The sequence below is a fragment of the Saimiri boliviensis genome, chromosome 3, assembly GCF_048565385.1.
Source record: "Saimiri boliviensis isolate mSaiBol1 chromosome 3, mSaiBol1.pri, whole genome shotgun sequence".
Classification (NCBI taxonomy): Eukaryota; Metazoa; Chordata; class Mammalia; order Primates; family Cebidae; genus Saimiri; species Saimiri boliviensis.
In genome coordinates, this window is record NC_133451.1 from 47406794 (window position 1) to 47427209 (window position 20416).

Here is a 20416-nt window from a genome sequence, read left to right on the forward strand (position 1 = left end):
GAAAATTATATTAATATTGTAAATATGCCCAACTTGTATATCTCATTGAAAACATCTTTGAAAAATAGTACTTTTGCTGTGGTATGTAAGACTTTGTAAGCATCTTTTTTTTTTTTTTTTTTGATGTTCATATGGCCATTTTTGCTGTTTATAAATTTGATAAATTGTGTTCACTATTTGATCCTGTCAACCAATGTTAGAAGTAACCGCTACATTATATTTACGTTTGACTCTATGATAATATGTGATATTCACACTTTGACTCTCTTTTGGAGAAATAAAGAATAAATGTTAGTTCCCAGGCCAGAATAATAGTTGATACTTTCTTCTGCATCATCATTGCATCTGTTAGACCACAATGAAAACAATACATATTCCGATTAAAGGCTATGTTTTATACTTTTCAGTATTATTTTCACTTTTTTTGGGTTTTTTTTTTTTTTTTTTTTTTTTAGACAGAGTTTTGCTTTTGTTGCCCAGGCTGGAATGCAATAGCATGATCTCGGCTCACTGCAACTTCTGCCTCCTGGGTTCTAGCAATTCCCCTGCCTCAGCCTACTGAGTAGCTAGGATTACAGGCATGTGCCACCATGCCCAGCTAAATTTGTGTTTTTAGTAGAGATGGGGCTTCGTGGTGGCCAGGCTGGGATTACAGGTGTGAGCCACTGCCTCTGGCCTATTTTCAGGTATTTTTGTTTAAATTTCATAATGGTAAAATAAATGATTTTTGAAATAGCTGAAGTTGTTTTCATAGACTCTTTGGTTATAGGAATATTTAACTATAAAAATATATTAAGTAACATCTAGACTGTGTCAAGTTTTATTCAGTTGTCACTGGTAGAATATATTTTTCTTTTAATTCTATATACAATATGAATAACTTCAGTTTAAAACACTGGTATTTTAATGAGTTTAATTTGTACTGTTCTATATTATGATATCTATTTTTCTTCTGGCTGTGGTTTAGTTTTTAAATTTTTTGATGTCCATTTTAATTTTTAGAAATAAAAGCTTAAAAGTATAAGAGGAAATAAATTTTAGTTTGATAATTATCTTGGTGAAATTATAGTGCCTGTGAAATGGTGGTAATTATCTGATTCTTTATTTTACTTTATTTTGATTGTAGGTAAGGAGCATTTATAAAATTTAGTTCCTTAGATTTATATAAATCCTTTTATTACCATTTATTAACTGTTTGTTGTTTTAGGACCTGATCCCAACCTTGAAGAAAGTCCTAAAAGAAAAAAATTTACATATGAGGAATTAAGGAATAAGAACAGAGAGTCATATGAAGTATCTTTAACACAAAAGACTGACCCCTCAGTCAGGCCTATGCATGAAAGAGTGCCAAAAAAAGAAGGTATGATAGTTTAGTCTGAATCACTTTACTGTTTAGGATTGGAAACTAAAGCATTACCTTAAAACAGTACTATAAAAAATTAATTATATTAATACATGATTTAACTCTTTAAGCAATTAACCAAAGTAAAATATTTTTTTAAAGAGTAGTTACTTTACAATTATCTGTTCTTCCATTTTTAAGGTATTCCAAAGGCTGTTTTGTGTTAGAAAATAAAGTCCAGGCCAGGGATGGTGTCTCATGCCTGAAATCCCAGCACTTTGGGAGGCTGAGATGGTTGGATCACTTGAGGCCAGGAATTGGAAACCATCCTGGCCAACATGGTGAAACCCTGTCTCTACTGAAAATACAAAAATTAGCTGGGCATGGTGGTACCTGCCTATAATCCTAGCTACTCAGGAGGCTGAGACAGGAGAATTGTTTGAACCCAGGAGGTGGAAGTTGCAGTGAACCGACATCATGCCACTGTACTCCAGCCTGGATGATAGAACAAGACTCTTATCTCAAAAGAAGAAAGAAAATAATGAAGTCCAAATAGTAAGACTTAAGGCAGCAAGATTAATTTTGTAACACAGGGTAGAGATTATATACTCATTTGACTATTTTCCATTTGTAACAAGTCTCCTTGGAGATCTGATATTCTTATTTTCCTAATGATATCCCTATCACACAGATCACTGTGGTGAACTGAGGTTGGCATTGATCTGTAATGTACCAGTTGTGGTCTAAGCACAGAATGATTGAGTAATGAGATTGATTTTCTTGTACATTTGGGTTTTTTCATTCTGGTTTTTTGTTTTCTTTTTCTTTTTTTTGAGATGGTTTCACTCTGTCACCCAGGCTGGAATGCAGTGATGTAATCATGGCTTACTACAAGCTTGACCTCCTGGGTTCAAGCAGTCCTACCTCAGCCTCCCGAGTAGCTGGGATAACAGGTGTATGCTCCCATGCCTGGCTAATGTAAAAAAAAAAATGTTTTGGTACAGTGGGTATCTCCCTATGTTGCCCAGGCTAGTCTCAAATTCCTGGGCTGAAGCCACTGGAATTATAGGTGGGAGCCACTGTGCCTGACCTTTCTTGTACATTTGTGAAATTGAAAAAGCAGCTTCTAAGGCATTTACAAAAGAGGAATTTAATCTTTTTAAAAAACAAACAAAAACCGTACTTTAAAAAAATGTGAATGTTTTAATCCTGATTTAAGTCTTTTTGGAATAGCTGTACATTAGCCAAAGTAAATTTTTTGATACATGTTTACCTCTAAAGGAAGAGGGTATTTGAATAGGGTTTTATAGCTATTTCAGTATAAGATTTTATGATTTTCTCTTAAGGAATTTCAGAGTATGTGTCATTGTTTCAAGGTTTTCTATTTACTTTAAAAATAGAAGGAAAGAATAGGTCTTTGGTACCATCTAGAAGGTCATATGCCACAAAGAATGCAAAAATACATAAAAGTCCTTAGTATGGCCTGGTGCAGTGGCTCACTCACGTAATCCCAGCACTTTGGGAGGCCGAGGTGAATGGATCATGAAGTCAGGAGTTCAGGACCAGCCTGGCCAAGATGGGAAAACCCCATCTCTACTAAAAGTACAAAAATTAGCTGAGTGTGGTGGTAGGTGCATGCAGTCTCAGCTATTCAGGAGGCTGAGGCAGGGAATTGCTTGAACCCAGGAGGTGGAGATTGCAGTGAGCCAAGATCAAGTCACTGTACTACAGCCTGTGTGACAGAGTGAGACTTTGTCTCCAAAAAACAAAAAAAGTCCTTAGTATTTGTTGTTTTGGTCAATTTTTAGAGCTAATTTTATTTTTAATTATTCACGGTTGCTTCATTTGGAGTTCTGTTTTTATAACAATGATAGATAATATCGGGCCGGGCATAGTGGCTCACGCCTGTAATCCCAGCACTTTGGGAGACCGAGGTGGGTGGATCACGAACGAGGTCGAAAGATCGAGACCATCCTGATCAACATGGTGAAACCCCGTCTCTACTAGAAATACAAAAAATTAGCTGGGCATGGTGGCGCGTGCCTGTAATCCCAGCTACTCAGGAGGCTGAGGCAGGAGAATTGCCTGAACCCAGGAGGCAGAGGTTGCGGTGAGCCAAGATCGCGCCATTGCACTCTAGCCTGGTTAACAAGAGCGAAACTCCATCTCAAAAAAAAAAAAAAGATAATATCTGTGTCATATTACTGATGTAAAAAAAAAATCTACCTTCGAAATAAATTAGTAATCTACCATACTTTTGAATGTTTGTCATCAAACAACGTTTAGTGTAAACTGTGCATCTAGTGGCTGTTGCTCTATAATACGTAAAGACTTTGGTACTTTGTTCTGCTTATTAATTTGAGGATTTAGATTCTAAGCTCTGTGAAGACAGAGAGTTATATTTTTCTATTATTGTCCGAATAGCGTAGTACCTTATACTGTTATATCAGAAACTGCGTATTTTGGTTTAGGCTTCTATAGTAATAGAGGTTTAGAAAAGGAAATTTGGGAGACCTTTAGCATTTGCTGGATTTTGACATTTGTGAATTTTGACTGTGAAGTCTTCTAAGTTGTATTACATGACAAAATAATGTGTAATGATACTTTTTTGGTAAAAGCTGGTTTATATAGTATACTTTATATAACATATAATTGTGCTTTATATAATTTAAAGACTTATTTTGAAATAGTTTCAGTGATTTTCTAAAATATCATTGAAACTAGTACAGGGTAGATTCACAGGGTCAGAAATTGTCACTTAAAGTTTCACCTTTAGCTTTTGTGGTTGATATTTATCTAATTAGAAATTAAGATTCAGAAATTTAAAAAATTCAAGCACATATTCCATTAGCTGCCAGAGCAATGTCATCACACATCCTTTACCTTCTGGAAAACCATATGCCATATACTTAGGAGAGAATGAGGAGCAAGGGGAAAAGGCAGAAGGATAAGGCTTTGTAATGTCTTAGTAGAATAATGAAATAATTTTCACTTCGTGTATGCCCTGAAAAGGGTCCACACTGTGATAACTGCTGCTTTATATGGTTATGATAACTCACAGACAGGCTATGTGGAAGAAGAGCCAAAAGGTAAAGGAGTAGAAAAGACAGTGGAGCATGTTTCAAAATGTAAAATGTAGCATACCAGTGAAATGTAGTAGTATTTTCTTCTCATAGTAGTGTTTACAGCCCTGAGAGAGAAGATTGAATTAGTCACAACTTGAAGACTTGACCATTTCTACTGCTGTATTTTTTGTGAAAAACAAAAATTTACATGTTTGTTTTATTATTATTTCCCACTAATTTTTTTGTTTTTTGTTTTGGCATATGGCTTAATATGTGCCACATTTACTTAGGTAGTATGGTAAAGACGTAAAGGTACCCAGGCTTTGGATCTAAACAGACCTGTACTCAAATCTCAGTTCTCATTAGGGCTTGTACCTTGGGCAAGTTACTAATCTGCTTTCCCACCATTAAAATGAGGATTGTGTTTAGAAGTTTGTTATGAGGATCAATTATTTATGTAATATTCTAGTTACAATGCATTTGTCCAACCCCAAGTTCACAAAAGTCTGGCCATCCCCTTTTTGTAATTATAATTTGATGCTCATCTGCTTTTATTCAAATGAGAGAGAAACATAACTTTTCATCATAGCAACAAACAATGTTTTTCACTTATTATTGTTTGGAATCATCAATTATTTGTGCTTTTTTCCTAGTCAAAGTAAACAAATATGGAGATATTTGGGATGAGTGAAAAATTACATCATTGGACCTACTGAAGAAGTTTCAATACCCAGCTTCATCTAGGTGGTCATGAATACCTGCATGCTTTGAGCTCAGCAGCAGTCTTCATAAACACATTTAAAACAAAATCCTGGGTTTTTTGTGGTTTGACTTCTGTGGTGTTCTTAAAAAACACAGATTTTTAGTGTTAATGTTGTGTAAATGTACTCACCTTGGGGATTCATTTGAATGATGATATTATACCATGATTGTATACAGTTTGTGAAATTGTTGCAAGGGCAAAGATACTCTTATAAAACCATCAAGAGATTACAGTGCTCTAGAATCAGCATATATGAATATAAATGATAGCTGCATGTTGAGTTGGGGTGGGGGGAAGCAAACATAATTTTTAAGTGTGAACCTTTACATCAAGGAAGTATTAAAAAGCTTTATTTCTCCAGTATTTGCTGTGTTATCTTAATGTTTATGACAAATAAAATGTAAAGGAACGTGCAACAGCCCTCATCTTCCTTGATTTTATGGTTTTATTGTTTGCAATTATTGATGTAGTTTTTAAGTTAGTTAAAATCATGTAGGTATAGGAAATAAAGTCATCTATAATATTTAACAATATATACCTGTAATCCCAGCACTTTGGGAGGCTGAAGTGGGAAAATTGCTTGAGTCCAAGAGTTCGAGACCAGTCTGGGCAACAAAGTGAGACCCTGTGTTTACAAAAAATAAAAATTAGCTGGCGATGGTGTCGTGTGCCTGTAGTCCTAGTTACTTAGGAGGCTGAGTTGGGAGGGTCACTTGAGCCCATCGGTTCTAGGTCTCAGTGAGCTATGATCACACAACTGTACTCCAGCCTATGCAACAGAGTGAGACCCTGTGTCTAAAAATATATAATGAATGTGATTTATGTAGATACATTGATACGTAGTAAATACACCTATTTACTTGCCAAATGGCACCAGACTCAACATTGCTGGGAAATCTTAGCTGGATCATTAGGTACACTTTCTATTGTTGGTCACCACAGGTAACAGTTCTGCTAAACTTTACTGTTTATAAAGGGTCTCTTCCAGCTTCCGATAACATTTTCCTCCCTCTGACATCTTACTTGGAAGCCCTTTGGGCTTCTGCTACCATTGCCCTCAAGGCCCTTTATGATTTTACTAGCAATCTCAAAATCCTGGCAACTTTATCTACTACTTGGTCCCAAAGTTAATGCCACGTGTTTTAGGTTCTTGTTACAGCAGAACCTCACTTTCAGCTATGAAATTTCTTTTTAAAAATTTATTTTGGGGGATACACAGGACTATATATGGGTTACATGAAATTTTTCATATAGGCATGCAGTGCGTAAACACATCAGGATAAATGGGATATCCATGTGTTACAAACAATCCAATTACACTCTTGGTTGCTTTAAAATGTATATAGATATTTTTTTACTATAGTCACCCTGTTGTGCTAGCAAATACTAGATCTTACTCTATTTTTTTGTACCAATCAACCATACCCATTACACCTATCTGTCTCACTCCCTACCCAGTACCCTTCCCAGACTCTGGTAATCATCCTACTGTCTGTCGCCATGACTTCAATTATTTTAATTTTTAGCCCCCATAAATAAGTGAGAACATGTAAAGTTTATCTTTCTGTGCCTGGCTTATTTCATTTAACATAATGACCTTGAGTTTCACCATGTTGTTGCAAGTGACAAGATCTTACCTTTTTTATGACTGAATAGTACTCCACTGAGTACATGTACCACATTTTCTTTATCCATTCATCTGTTGTGGGATACTTAGGGTGTTTCCAAATCTTGGCTATTGTGAATAGTGTTGCAGTAAACATGGGAGTGCAGATATCTCTGACATACTGATTTCCTTTCTTTTGGGTATATACCTAGCAGTGGGATTGCTGTATTATATGGTAGCTCTCTCTCTTTTTTTAAAGTTTTTTAAGAACCTCCAAACTGTTCTCCATCATAGCTGTAATAATTTGCATTCCCACCAACAGTATATGAAGGTTCCCTTTTCTCCACATCCTCACCAGCATTTGTTACTGCCTGTCTTTTGGATGAAAGCCATTTTAACTGACAGGAGAGGATATGTCATTATAGTTCTGATTTGCATTTCACTAATAATAATGTTGAGCACTTTTTCATCTATGTGCCATTTGTATGTCTTCTTTTGAGAAATGTCTATTCAGAGCTTCCCCCATTCTAATATTATTACTTTATTCTTTTTTCTTCTTCTTCTTTTTATTGAAACAGGGTCTCACTATGTTGCCCAGGCTGGTCTCAAACTCTTGAGCTCAAGTGATCTGCCCACCTTGGCCTCCTAAAGTTCTGGGGTTACAGATGTGAGCCACTGCACCTGGCCTATTATTTCAAACCTCAGCATCCACGAGAGGATACCCATTTTTTAATTGGATTATTAGATTTTTTCCTATTGAGTTGTTTGTGTTCCTTTTATGTTCTGGTTATTAATCCTTTGTCAGATGGATAGTTTGCAGATGTTTTCTCCCATTCTATGGGTTGTCTTTTCACTTTGCTGATTATTTCCTTTGCTATGGAAAAGCTTTCTAACTTAATGTGATACCATTTGTCCATTTCACATTGGTTGCCTGTACCTGTGGGATATTACTGAAGAAATCTTTACTCAGCCCAATGTCCTAGAGTGTTTCTTCAGCGTTTTAATAGTTTCATAGGCTGAGGCCTTAGATTTAACTCTTTAATTCATATTGATCTGACTTCTGTATATGGTGAGAAACGGGTCTAGTGTCATTCTTCTGCATATGGATATCCAGTTTTCCCAGCACCATTTGTTGAAGAGACTGTCCTTTCCCCATTATATGTTCTTGGCACCTTTGTTGAAAATTGAGTGGACTGTAGATGTATGCATTTGTTTTTGGGTTATCTGTTATGTTCTACTAGTGTATGTGTCTGTTTTTATGCCAGTACTGTGCTGTTTTGGTTACTATAGCTCTGTAGTATAACTTGAAGTTAGGCAATGTGATTCCTCCAGTATTGTGGTTTTTTAATCTTGTTTTGGTTTGTTTTGTTTTTAGGATAGCTTTGGCGGCCGGGCGCGGTGGCTCAAGCCTGTAATCCCAGCACTTTGGGAGGCCGAGGCGGGCGGATCACGAGGTCAAGAGATCGAGACCACCCTGGTCAACATGGTGAAACCCCGTCTCTACTAAAAATACAAAAAATTAGCTGGGCATGGTGGCGCATGCCTGTAATCCCAGCTACTCAGGAGGCTGAGGCAGGAGAATTGCCTGAACCCAGGAGGCGGAGGTTGCGGTGAGCCGAGATCGCGCCATTGCACTCCAGCCTGGGTAACAAGAGCGAAACTCCGTCTCAAAAAAAAAAAAAAAAGGATAGCTTTGGCAATTCTGGGTCTCTTGTGGTTCTATATAAACTTTAGGGTTTTTTTTTTTTCTATTTCTGTGAAGAATGTCACTGATATTTTGATAGAGATTGCATTGAATCTGTAGATTGCTTTGGAAAGTATGGACATTTTAACAATGTTGATTGTCTAATCCATGAACATTGGAATATTTTTCTATATTTTTATGTCCTTTTCAATTTCTTTTTCCTTTTTTTAAATTATTTATTATTTATTATTATTTTTTGAGATAGAGTCTTGCTCTGTTTCTCAGGCTGGAGTGCAGTGGCATGGTCTTGGCTCATTGCGACTTTCCCCTCCCAAGTTCAAGCAATTCTCATACCTCAACCACTAGAGTAGCTGGGATGACAGGCATGTGCCACCAAGCCTAATTTTTGTGTTTTTAGTAGAGACAGGGTTTCACCACGTTGGCCAGGCTGATCTTAAGTGATCTGTCCACCTCAACCTCCCAAAGTGCTGGGATTATAGGTGTGAGCCACCATACCGAACCCTGTTCAGTTTCTTGCATTAATGTTTTCATTGTAGAGATCTGTCGCTGTTTTTTTTCTTCTTCTTCTTTTGAGACAGCATCTCACTGTCATCCAGGCTGGAGTACAGTGAAACAATCATGGTGTACTGCAGCCTCAAACTTCAAGGCCTCCGGCCTCCCAAATAGCCAGAACTACAGGTATACATCACCATGCCCAGCTAATTTTTAAATTTTTTGCAGGGATAGGTTCTCACCGTGTTATCCAGGCTGGTCTCAAACTCCTGGCCTCAAGCGATCCTCCTGCCTCCATCTCCCAAAATGCTGGGATTATAGATGTGAGCCACCATGCCTGACCCTTTTTCACTTCTTTGGTTAATTCTTAGGTACTTTATTTTCTTTGTAGTTATCGTAAGTGGGATTACTATTTTTTTTTTTTTTTCAGATTATTCTCTGTCAGAATGTAAAAATGCTACTGATTTTCATATGTTGATTTCATATCTTGCAACTTTACTGAATTCATTTATCAGTTCTAATAGTGTTTTGATTTGAGTCTTTCGATTTTTCCAAATATAAGATCATATCATCTGCAAACAAGGATAATTGACTTCTTCCTTTCCAATTTGAATAATCTTTATTCTTTCTCCTGTCCAGTTGCTCTAGTGAGGACTTCTAGTACTATACTGAATAACAGTGATGAAAGTGAACATCCTTGTCATGTTCCAGATCTTAGAGGAAAGGCTTTCAGCTTTTCCCATTCTATATGATACTAACTGTATGTGTATATGGCTTTTAATGTGTGGAGGTACATTCCTTCTATACCCAGTTTTTTGGGGTCTTTGTCACAAAGGGATGTTGAATTTTGACCAACACTTTTTCAGCATAAGTTGAAATGATCATATGGTTTTTGTCCTTAATTTTATTGATCTATGATGTATCACACTGATCTGTTGAACTATCCTTGCATCCCTGGGATAAATCCCATTTGGTCATAATGATCGTTTTAATGTGTTGTTAAATTCGGTTTGCTAATATTTTTTCATTAATATTTATCAGCAATACTTTCATGTAGGTTTTTTTTTAATGTGTCTTTGTCTGGTTTTGGTATTATGGTAATACTGGCCTCATAGAATGAGTTTGGAAGTATTTCTTCCTCTATTATTTGAAGTATTTTGAGTAAGATGGGTATTAGTTTTTCTTTAGATGTTTGACAGAATCCCCCAGATGTTTTCTTGTTCCACATGACCTGCTGTTTAAGGCTGAGGGAGGAAGCCAGTGTAATATATTTCTATCTGGGGCGGGGGGGGAAGGTTTGGCAGAATTCAGCAGTGAAGCCCTTGGGTCTCGGGCTTTTCTTTGCTGGGAGGTTTTCATTACAGCTTCAATTTCATTGCTTGTTATCCTTGTGTTCAGGTCTTGGATTTCTTCATGGTTCAATCTTGGTAGTTGTGTATGTATCTAGAAATTTATCCATATCCTCTAGATTTTCTGGTGTACTGACATACAGTTGCTCACAGTAGCCACTAATTACCCTTTGAGTTTCTACAGTGTCAGTTGTAATGTCTCCTTTTTCATCTCTGATTTTATTTGAACCTTCTCTCTCTCTCTCTTTTTTTTTAGTCTGGCTAAAGGTATGTCAATTTTGTTTTTCACCAAAATGTTTTTGTTTCATTGATGTTTGTATTGTTTTCTTTATTTCGGTTTCATTTACCTGTTTCTGCTGTAATCCTATTATTTCTTCTACTAATTTTGGGTTTGGTTTTCTCTTGCTTTTCTAGTTCTTTAAGATGAATCATTAGGTTGTTTATTATTATATATATAAGATAAGTGTAGTTTACACATCACAGTTCCAGTATTGGGTGCATATATAATGTATACATATGTTTTTTTTGGTTTGTTTTTGAGGTAGCCACTTAATAGCTATAAACTTCCCTCTTAGTGCTGCTTTTGCTGTGTTTCATAGGGTTTTGTGTGTTGTGTTTCCATTATCATTTGTTTCAAGAACTTTTTCAATTTCCTTCTTGATTTCTTAATTGATTCACTGGTCATTCAGGAGCATAAAATTTAATTTCCATGTGTTTAGATAGTCTGCAAAATTCCTCACTGATTTCTAGTTTTATTCCATTGTGGTCAGAGCAGATGCTTGATATTATTTATTTTTTAAAAAGGCTTTATGACTTGTTTTGTGACCTAACACATGGCTTATACTTGAGAATGATCCATGTGCTGAGAAAAAGAGTATGTATTTTTCAGCCGTTGGGTGAAACAGCCTGTAAATATCTATTTGGTTCGTTTGTTCTATAGTGCAGATTAAGTCTGATGTTTCTTTTTTTGTTTTCTGTTTGGAAGATCTGTCCAATGCTGAAAGTAGGGCATTGAAGTCTCCAGCTTTTATGGTATTATAGTTTATCTCTCTAGTTCTAATAATATGTGTTTTATATATCTGGGTGCTCCAGCATTGGGTGCATATATATTTATAATTGTTACATCCTCTTGCTGAATTGACCTCTTTATCGTTATATGATGATCCTCTCTGTTTCTTCTTATAGTTTTTGTCTTGAAATCTATTTTGTCTGATATTAGTATAGCTACTCCTGCTTTTTCTGGTTTCCATTGGCATGGAATATCTTTTTCCATCCCTTTATTTTAAGTCTACATGTGTCTTTATATGAAGTGTGTTTCTTATAGGCAACAGATCATTGGGTTTTTTTTTTAAAAAAAATCCATTTACTACTCTGTGTCTTTTGGCTAGAGTGTTTATTCCACTTTTATTCAGTGTTATTCCTGGTAAATAAGGACTCACTCCTGCCATTTTGTAATTTGTTTTATGGTGGTTTGTGGCCTTTTCTTCCTTCTTTCCTTCCTGTCGGCCTTTTAGTAAAGGTGATTTTTCTCTGGTGGCATGATTTAATTTCTTGCTTTTTATTTTTTGAGTATTTGTTGTATGTTTTTTAAAATTAATCCAGATCTTAGCAGCTTAACATATGTTTTTTGATTTACAGTTACCATGAAGTTTGCAAATACTATCTTATAGCCCATTATTTTGAGTGAGTAACAACACTCATTACATAAATTAAAAATGAAAAAGAAAACTAATAAAAACTCTACACTTTAACTTCATCCCCCTGCTTTTTAAATTTTGATTGTTTTGCTGGGTGTGGTGGCTTATGCTTGTAATCCCACCACTTTGGGAGGCAAAGGTGGAAGGACTGCTTGAGCCCAGGAGTTTGAGACCAGCCTGGGAAACATGGTGAGACTCCAGCCCTACAAAAGAAAAAGAAAAAATACTCCCAGTTACTTGGGGGTGCTAACGGGGGAAGATCACTTGAGCCTGAAAGGTTGAGTCTGCAGTGAGCCATTGATCACACCACTGCCCTTTAGCCTGGGCAGCAAAGTGAGCTTGTCTCAAAAAATACACAGATGTGTATATAAAAAATAAGTTTTTGTTGTTTCTATTTATATTTTATTGCACTGTCTTGAAAAGTTGTCATTTTTGATTGATTCATCTTTTAGTCTATCTACATAAGTGTAGTTTACACATCACAGTTAGAGTGTTATAAAATTTTGTGTTTTTCTGTGTCCTTACTATTACCAGGGGGTCTTGTACCTTCAGATGATTTCTTATTGCTCATTAACATCCTTTTATTTCTGATTGAAGTACTCCCTCTAATATTTCTTGTAGGGCAGGTCTGCTGTTGATGAAATGCCTCAGCTTTTGTTTGTCAGGAAAAGTCTTTATTTATTTCTTTTTCATGTTTCACCAGACATACTAATCTAGGCTAAATGTTTTTCTTTTTTCTTTTTCTTTTTTTTTTTTTTTTGCGAGACGGAGTCTTGCTCTGTCACCCAGGCTGGAGGGCAGTGGTGTGATCTTGGCTCACTGCAACCTCTACCTCCCAGGTTCAAGGAATTCTCCTGCCTCAGCCTCCCGAGTAGCTGGGATTACAGGCATCTGCCACCACACCCGGCTAATTTTTGTATTTTTAGTAAAGATGGAGTTTTCCACCATTTTGGCCAGGCTGATCTCAAACTCCTGACCTGAGGTGATCCACCTGCCTCAGCCTCCCAAAGTGCTGGTGTTACAGGCATGAGCCACCATGCTTGGCTCCGAATATTTTTCCTTCAGCACTTTAAATATGTGTTGCCACTGTCTCCTGACCGGTATGTTTTACACTGAAAAGTCTGCTTCTAGATGTATTGGAGCTTCATTGTATGTTGTTTCTTTTCTCTTGCTGCTTTTAGGATCCTTTCTTTATGCTTGACCTTTTAAAGTTTGATTATTAAATGCCTTGAGGTAGTCTTCTTTGGATTAAATCTGCTTGGTATGTATACATAAAACATAAGTTTTTGTTGAGATGCTAGCAAAATTGTTTGGTGTTCTATGACCTTCTTGGATATTGATATCTTTCTTTAGGTTTGAGAAATTCTGTTATTGCATCTTCAAATAAACTTTCTACCTCTTTTTTTTTTTTTTTGAGACGGAGTTTCGCTCTTGCTACCCAGGCTGGAGTGCAATGGCGCGATCTCGGCTCACCGTAACCTCCGCCTCCTGGGTTCAGGCAATTCTCCTGCCTCAGCCTCCTGAGTAGCTGGGATTATAGGCACGCGCCACCATGCCCAGCTAATTTTTTTTGGATTTTTTTAGTAGAGATGGGGTTTCACCATGTTGACCAGGATGGTCTCGATCTCTTGGCCTCGTGATCCACCTGCCTTGGCCTCCCAAAGTGCTGGGATTACAGGCTTGAGCCACCACACCCGGCCAACTTTCTACCTCTTGTCTTTTTCTCTGCCGACTCTTTAAGACCAATACCTCATAGATTTCCCCTTTGAGGCTGTTTTCTAGATCTTGTAGGCACGCTTCATTGTTTTTTTTCTTTTCTCTTTTCGCTATGTGTTTTCAAATAATCTGTCTTCAAGCTCACAAATTTTTCTGCTTTATTATTTCTGGTATCAAGAGACTCTGGCGTATTCTTCATATGTCAAAATTTCCATTTTTCACCATCAGAATTTCTGCTTGATTCTTTGAAATTATTTTAATTTCTTTGTTAAATGTATTTGATAGAATTCTGAATTCCTTCTCTGGGTTATCTTGAATTTCATTGCATTTACTCAAACCACCATTTTGTATTCTGTCTGTGAAAGGTCACATATCTCTGTTTCTCCAAGATTGGTCCCTGTTGCCTTATTTAGTTCATTTGGATGGTTTTGATGCTTGTGGATACTCACTGGTCTCTAGGCATTGATGAGTTATTTATTACAATTTGGGTTTGTTTGTACCCATCCTTCTTGAGAAGGCTTTCTAGGTATTCAAAAGGACTTGGGGATTGCGATCTAAGCCATGTCTGCATTAGGGGGCAGGCACCCCAAGCCCAGTTATGCTATGGTTCTTGCAGACTCATTAAAGGTACTGCTTTGGTGGGCTTGGATAAGACCCTGAAGGATTCTCTGAATTACCATTTAGATACTCTTGTTTTTCTCCCTTACTTTCTCCCAAATGGAGTCTTTCTCCCTGTGCTGAACCTCCTGGGGCTGGGGATGAGATAATACAAGTACCCCTGTGGCCACCACCACTGGGTCTATGGGTTATCTCTAAAGCCAGCGCAGCCCTGGGTGTCATCCAAGGCTTACTGTAACAGCTCCCTGGCTACTGCCTGTGTTTGCTCAAGGACTCTGGACTCTGCAATCAACAGCTAGTGAAGCCAGCCAGATGTGTATCCTTCCTTCCCTTCAGGGTGGCAAGTTCCTCCAGGACCTAGGCAGGTCCAGAGATCCTGTCCAGGAACCAGGGACTGCAGTTAAAAATGTTGAAAGTCTACCTGTGTTCTACAGCAGCTAAGCTGGCCCTTAAACCATGAGACACAGTCCTTTCCACCCTTCTCTCCCCGTTTCCACAAGCAGAGGACCTCACCTGTGGCCATCACCACCAAAGGCACATAAGAGATACTGCCAGACTACCACCTATGGTCCCTTAAGACCCAAAGCCTTCTCAGTCAGCTTGTGGTGAATGCTACCAGGCCTGGGAGTCCCTCTTTAGGGCAGTGGGCTCCCCTATGGTCCCAGGAAAGGTCCAGACATTTTGTCCAAGAGCCAAGTCCTAGCCCAGGCATGGTGGTTCATGCCTGTAATCCATCCCTACACTTTGGGAGGCTGAGCTGGATGGATCATGAGATCAGGAGTTCAAGACCAGCCTGACCAACATGGTGAAACCCTGTCTCTACTAAAAATTCAAAAATTAGCTGGGCATAGTGGTGCATGCCTGTAATCCCAGCTACTCAGGAGGCTGAGGCAGGAGAATCTCTTGAACCCAGGAGGCGGACGTTGCAGTGAGCTGAGATTGTGCCACTGAAAAAAGGGCCAAGTCCTGGAATTGGGGATCTAAAGAGTCTACTCAGTACTTTTTTCCACTATGGACAAGCTAGTACCTAAGGTGCAAGACAAAGTCCCCACTGCTTTTATTCTGCTTTCCTCAAGCAGGAGCCTCTCACTGTAACCACCATAGCTGAGAATATGCTGGGTATCACCTGAAGCCAGCATGTCTGAGTCTCACTGGAGTCAAATGGCGTACTATCTGGGTATCGCTGCTGGTTATTCTGGGCCCAAGGGCTTTTTAGTCAGAAGGTGAAGGATCCTGCCAGGACTGGGTCCTTCCCTTCAAGGCAGTGGGTTCCCTTCTGTCCCTGGGTGTGTCTAGAAATGTATTCCAGAAGCTAAGTCCTGGAATAGGGGCCTCCCAACTCTGACTGGTCCCCTATTCTACTGTAGCTGAGCTGGTATCCAAGATACAAGACAAAAGTCCTTTTTAATCTTCCCTCTCTTCTCCTCAAGCAGAAGGAAGGTGTCTCTTTTGGAGCCACTAGCTGTGCTGCCTGGGGTTGGGGAGGGGTGACAAAAGCACTCTTTCAGCTGCTTTGCTGATATCTTAGTAGTTGCCCTTCTTCGTCATCTGCTGGCCCCAAACACAGCTTAGTACTAAGACTTGCCTTGGAGTTGCAGTCCTTGTGGCCTACACTGTCTTTCAAGTTTATTTAGGATTTCAGAGCACTTCAGCCCATGGTGGCAAGGCTTGCTGGAACTCTGCTGGGATGGACGATTCCCTTCTGGCTAGGGATGGTCCAAATGCTAGCTCCATGAGCAGGCATCAGCTGAGTTCAGCCAATTCCTGCTGTGACAAGGCGGCTCTGAGTTTAATGCAAAGTCTCACAATTGTGCTCTCCCTCTCCCAAACACACAGATTCTCTCTCCGTGCTATGCAGGTGGTTCAGGAAGATAGGAGACAGGTGGCATTAACAGTTCAAGACTATTATCCTTCTTCAGTGCCTCTTTCAGTGATACAAAGTGAAAACAAGGTACTATGAGTACTCACCTGAATTTTGGTTCTTTTGAAGGTGGTTTTTTGTATGTAGATCGTTGTGACATTTGGTGTTCCTGTGGTGAGAGGATGATCAATGAGCCTTCTATTCTGCCATCTTGCTCTGCCCTCCTACCAAATTTTTGAATTAAGATTTTATAGAAAAGCAGAACTGCTATCAGTGATCTAGAATAAGGGATTTACTACAGGGATCAGACCTTAGGCAACTGCTGATGGATCAGCCTATGGGCTATTGCTTTTGTGTCTAGTACTGGGCATGTTTTTCTTACACCCATGATAGAAACAGAAATGGAAACAGAACAGTCCTCCTTAAGCCTAAGTTTGGAGTTTCAGCACACCTTCATTTTGGGCTCATATTTTGCCTAAAATCATATCCACAAGCTGAAGGTCAAGAAGATAGGTAAGTATGCCCCCATTCACAGTAGGAAGGTAAGACAAGATTGCATAACAAAAGGCATGATGTCGGAGAGGTAAGTGTTAATAATGAGGGCCAGTAACAATCGACTATGCAATCTAATTACATATTCTTCGATTTCATTAATAGTAATAGTAGTAATAACTAACATCCATTGAGCTAGGCACTGTTCTAAATAATTTATAAGTATCAGCCCATTTAATTATGAGAAACCTATCAGGTAAGTCTAATATTTCCATTTTACAGATGAGGAAGCTGAGTCCTGGAGCAGATAAATAATCCAAAGTCAAGTAGGTAGTTAAGTGGTAAAGCCTGGATTTGAAGCACAGGGCCAGATGCAGAGCCCCTCTTGCTAACAGTTCCAGTGACTAAAGCAAAAATTATAGTAATCCTGCCCTTTAATGAACTGGTCTATGTATTTTTTGGAGTCTTTGTGTATGAGGACACCACAAACCAAAAGCTGCCCGAAGACCGGGTTGTGACTGGGCTGGAAACCCACTCCGATGGTGAATAAAACTAGGGCCCTTTAGCCAAATTCCAGGAAGCATGCTTTCCAATATTTCAAGGCTATTTTGTGAAAGAGGAATGAGAATTGTATTTTGTAGCCAGAGGCAAATTACAGGTTTAAGCTGATAAGGATTTATGAAATGCCCATATCTTCACGTATTACTGCCTGAGGATTCAGAGATAAGATAAAATGAGTACATTTTCTGTCTTGGAGGACTTTCTGAAGACTTTAAGCTGGGCAGTGTACTGGATTACATTGTGGAGTGGTAGTTGTCCTTCCCTTGGAAGTACATATGTAGGTCCTGAAATCTCGCCCCCAGGACAGTGCAGGAGGGACTTCCACAGTGAGTGCTGTAGGGGTTGGATTGGATCCCAAGCCAAGAACTGATGATGAGAAAGAATATAAGCTCCAAGAGAATAAGATTTTGCTGGCTATAGTCACTGCTATATTCCTAGGACCTAGGACAGTTCCCAGTACAGAATGAGTGCTCAATATTTAAATATATGAAATAAGGTGAATATTTTAAAACAGGGAGATTTCACATAAAAACTTACATTTGCTTGCATTGAATGTTGAAAAAGTGGAAGATATGGTAACAGTGGGCTCATCTATTTTTGTGTATGGCAGTGAAGAACACACCTTTGTTTAATATACCACTAGCTCAGCTCCACTGATTACATTGTCCCTCTGGTCCTGTTTTTTGCAGGCTCTGAGTTAATCACTGAAATCTGTCAACTCCAGGTGTCTACAAAACTGAATTTTATAGTTGCAATTTTGGAGCAGAGTTCCAAAATGGAGAGGTTTTCTGTTAACAGGTTGCATTGTTTGAATATCAAGAAAATTGCCTATATGATATTTGCATTACATTTCATTACCTAATCATTCAAGTTACATTTTTATAACTTTCATAATGTTAAATTAGATGAACCATCTATTCTGACAGCAAAGGAAGAGAATACCTGTGTTTAAATGAGAATTTAAAAATATATAATAAGCATTATATAGAGTACATTATGTGTTACATATTTATATATGTAATAATATACAGTATAATATCTAAATGAGTCTTTCTGGAAACCTGATCTATTTTGATATGAGAAACAAAAAAGGATTATTCTACTATTTTTTAAATTGTAGAACACATTTCATGAGAATACAGTTTAGAGTTAAAAATTTTCAACTCCAGGATCACACAAACTGAGGCAAAATTTAGAACAAATGATCACCTTAGTTAATGGTGGAATATTTGGTTAATGCCTTTGAAACTAAAAATATCTTGAAAGCATCCTTTCTAGTCATCCACTTGTATGTAAGCCAAGAAAAAGACACACTTCTAGGCATCACAGGAGTACCATGGGGGTGCATGGAATTAAAGAAATCATTTTGATGTTTTCTGGTTGAGGAAGGATCTTCCTTATTTTCATTAGTGTCATTATCCTCTGGTGAAAACATTCCATTAGGTTATCTAGAGGAACTACAAATGTGTTAGACAAGGTTTGTTAATCTCAGATATCAAGTTTGTCTTCTCTGAGAGGTGCATCCATGGATAAACTACTGTTGTATTTTAAATTCCATTAATCAAATTCAAAATAATGGAATGATTTTCATTTTCTTCACTGTAGAATGTCAGTCCATATCATCCTACGGAAAGTTTGTCAATAAAATTGGTTAGACATCCAACTTTTACTACCATGTAGTCTCATCAGTTCTTTCACTTGAGTTTATCTACAATTTTATCTTGCTGTTCTTTTCCAAGGTTTTTTGTTACGGTTTTTTATTATGAAGGTACTGCTTTCATAAGCTTGTGACCAGCATGGTGATGAGTGTTGGTAATGGTGAAATGCCAAAAGTCAGGTGCTGTTCCTTTAACACAAGAAACAGACATTCTGCCCTAAGTACTAGCTTTCTAATATGTACAATAGATAGGCAGCTGGGTGTGGTGGCTCACGCTTGTAATCCTATCACTTTGGGAGGCCAGGGTGGGTAGATTGCTTGAGGTCAGGAGTTCGAGACCAGCCTGGCCAACGTGGCAAAACCCTGCTTCCACTAAAAATGCCAAAAAATTAGCTGGCCCTGGTGATGCATGCCTGTAATCTCAGCTACTGAGGAGGCTGAGGCAAGAGAATCACTTAAACCTGGGAAGCCGAGGTTGCAGTGAGTCAAGATTGTGCCACTGCCCACCAGCCTGGGTGACAGAGTGAGATTCTATCTCAAAAAAAAAAAAAAAAAAAAAAAAAGATAGGCAGCAGAATAATCAAAGCTTCTTGGATGAACTTCCAGTTTTTTCCTTATTGATTTTCTTTCACACTAAGATAGATCGCCATGATAAACTGCTTCAGTGAATAACTTTTCTACGTAGGAAAAGTAGAAAGCCCAAGCAATAAACCCAATTTGATTGAGAAGAACTATGAAGATGTCAGCAGTTAAAACAATGCTCCTTTCAACAATAATAAATGTATCTTTCCCCAGTACCTTGGGATAGATTTTTTACATTGACTTGCTGTGCTAAGCAATGTAAAATGTTCTGATCTCTGGGAAATAATTTTCTGGGAAGCAGGAAATAGATGAACCCAATTCTAAATTTTTGCCAATAGCTGAGATCACGAAGAGTCACTAACTACTAGTTAACCGAGCCAGGAGTTAAAACTTGCATTTAAGATGGTAGGATTTTGGCTTTGCATTCTGATTTATAGAAATAAAACTTTATTGACTGAAAAAATAGGATCCATAATATAAAAAAGAGGCTTGGGCTGGGCGCGGTGGCTCAAGCCTGTAATCCCAGCACTTTGGGAGGCCAAGGCGGGTGGATCACGAGGTCAGGAGATCAAGACCATCCTGGTCAACATGGTGAAACCCCGTATCTACTAAAAATAAAAAAAAAAATTAAAAAAAAAAAATTAGCTGGGTATGGTGGCGCGTGCCTGTAATCCCAGCTACTCAGGAGGCTGAGGCAGGAGAATTGCCTGAACCCAGGAGGCGGAGGTTGCGGTGAGCCGAGATCGCACCATTGCATTCCATCCTGGGTAACAAGAGTGAAACTTCGTCTCAAAAAAATAAAAAAAAAAGAGGCTTACACTTAATGTGCACGTAAAAATTAAAACTTCTGAATAATTTGATGTTTAAAATAAAATATTTCATGTAAATGATTAGCTTTTAATGAAGTTTC

The 20416-nt window shown here is 38.1% G+C and overlaps 1 protein-coding gene across 6 annotated transcripts in view; it reads left to right on the plus strand.

The window, feature by feature from the left end:
• OCIAD1 (OCIA domain containing 1) overlaps nucleotides 1-5586 on the plus strand; it is a 30434-nt gene extending 24848 nt beyond the window's left edge. For 4 of the 6 annotated variants that reach the window (XM_003933635.4, XM_010344187.3, XM_010344188.3 and 1 more), the window contains exons 8-9: nucleotides 1208-1360; nucleotides 5061-5586. In XM_003933635.4, the coding sequence (XP_003933684.1) occupies nucleotides 1208-1360; nucleotides 5061-5098 (191 nt within the window). In that variant the 3' untranslated portion in view covers nucleotides 5099-5586. The remainder of the gene's footprint in view (nucleotides 1-1207; nucleotides 1361-5060) is intronic. The other 2 variants (XM_010344189.3, XM_074396111.1) reach the window with 1 other exon arrangement.
• Nucleotides 5587-20416: the final 14830 nt, after the last annotated feature.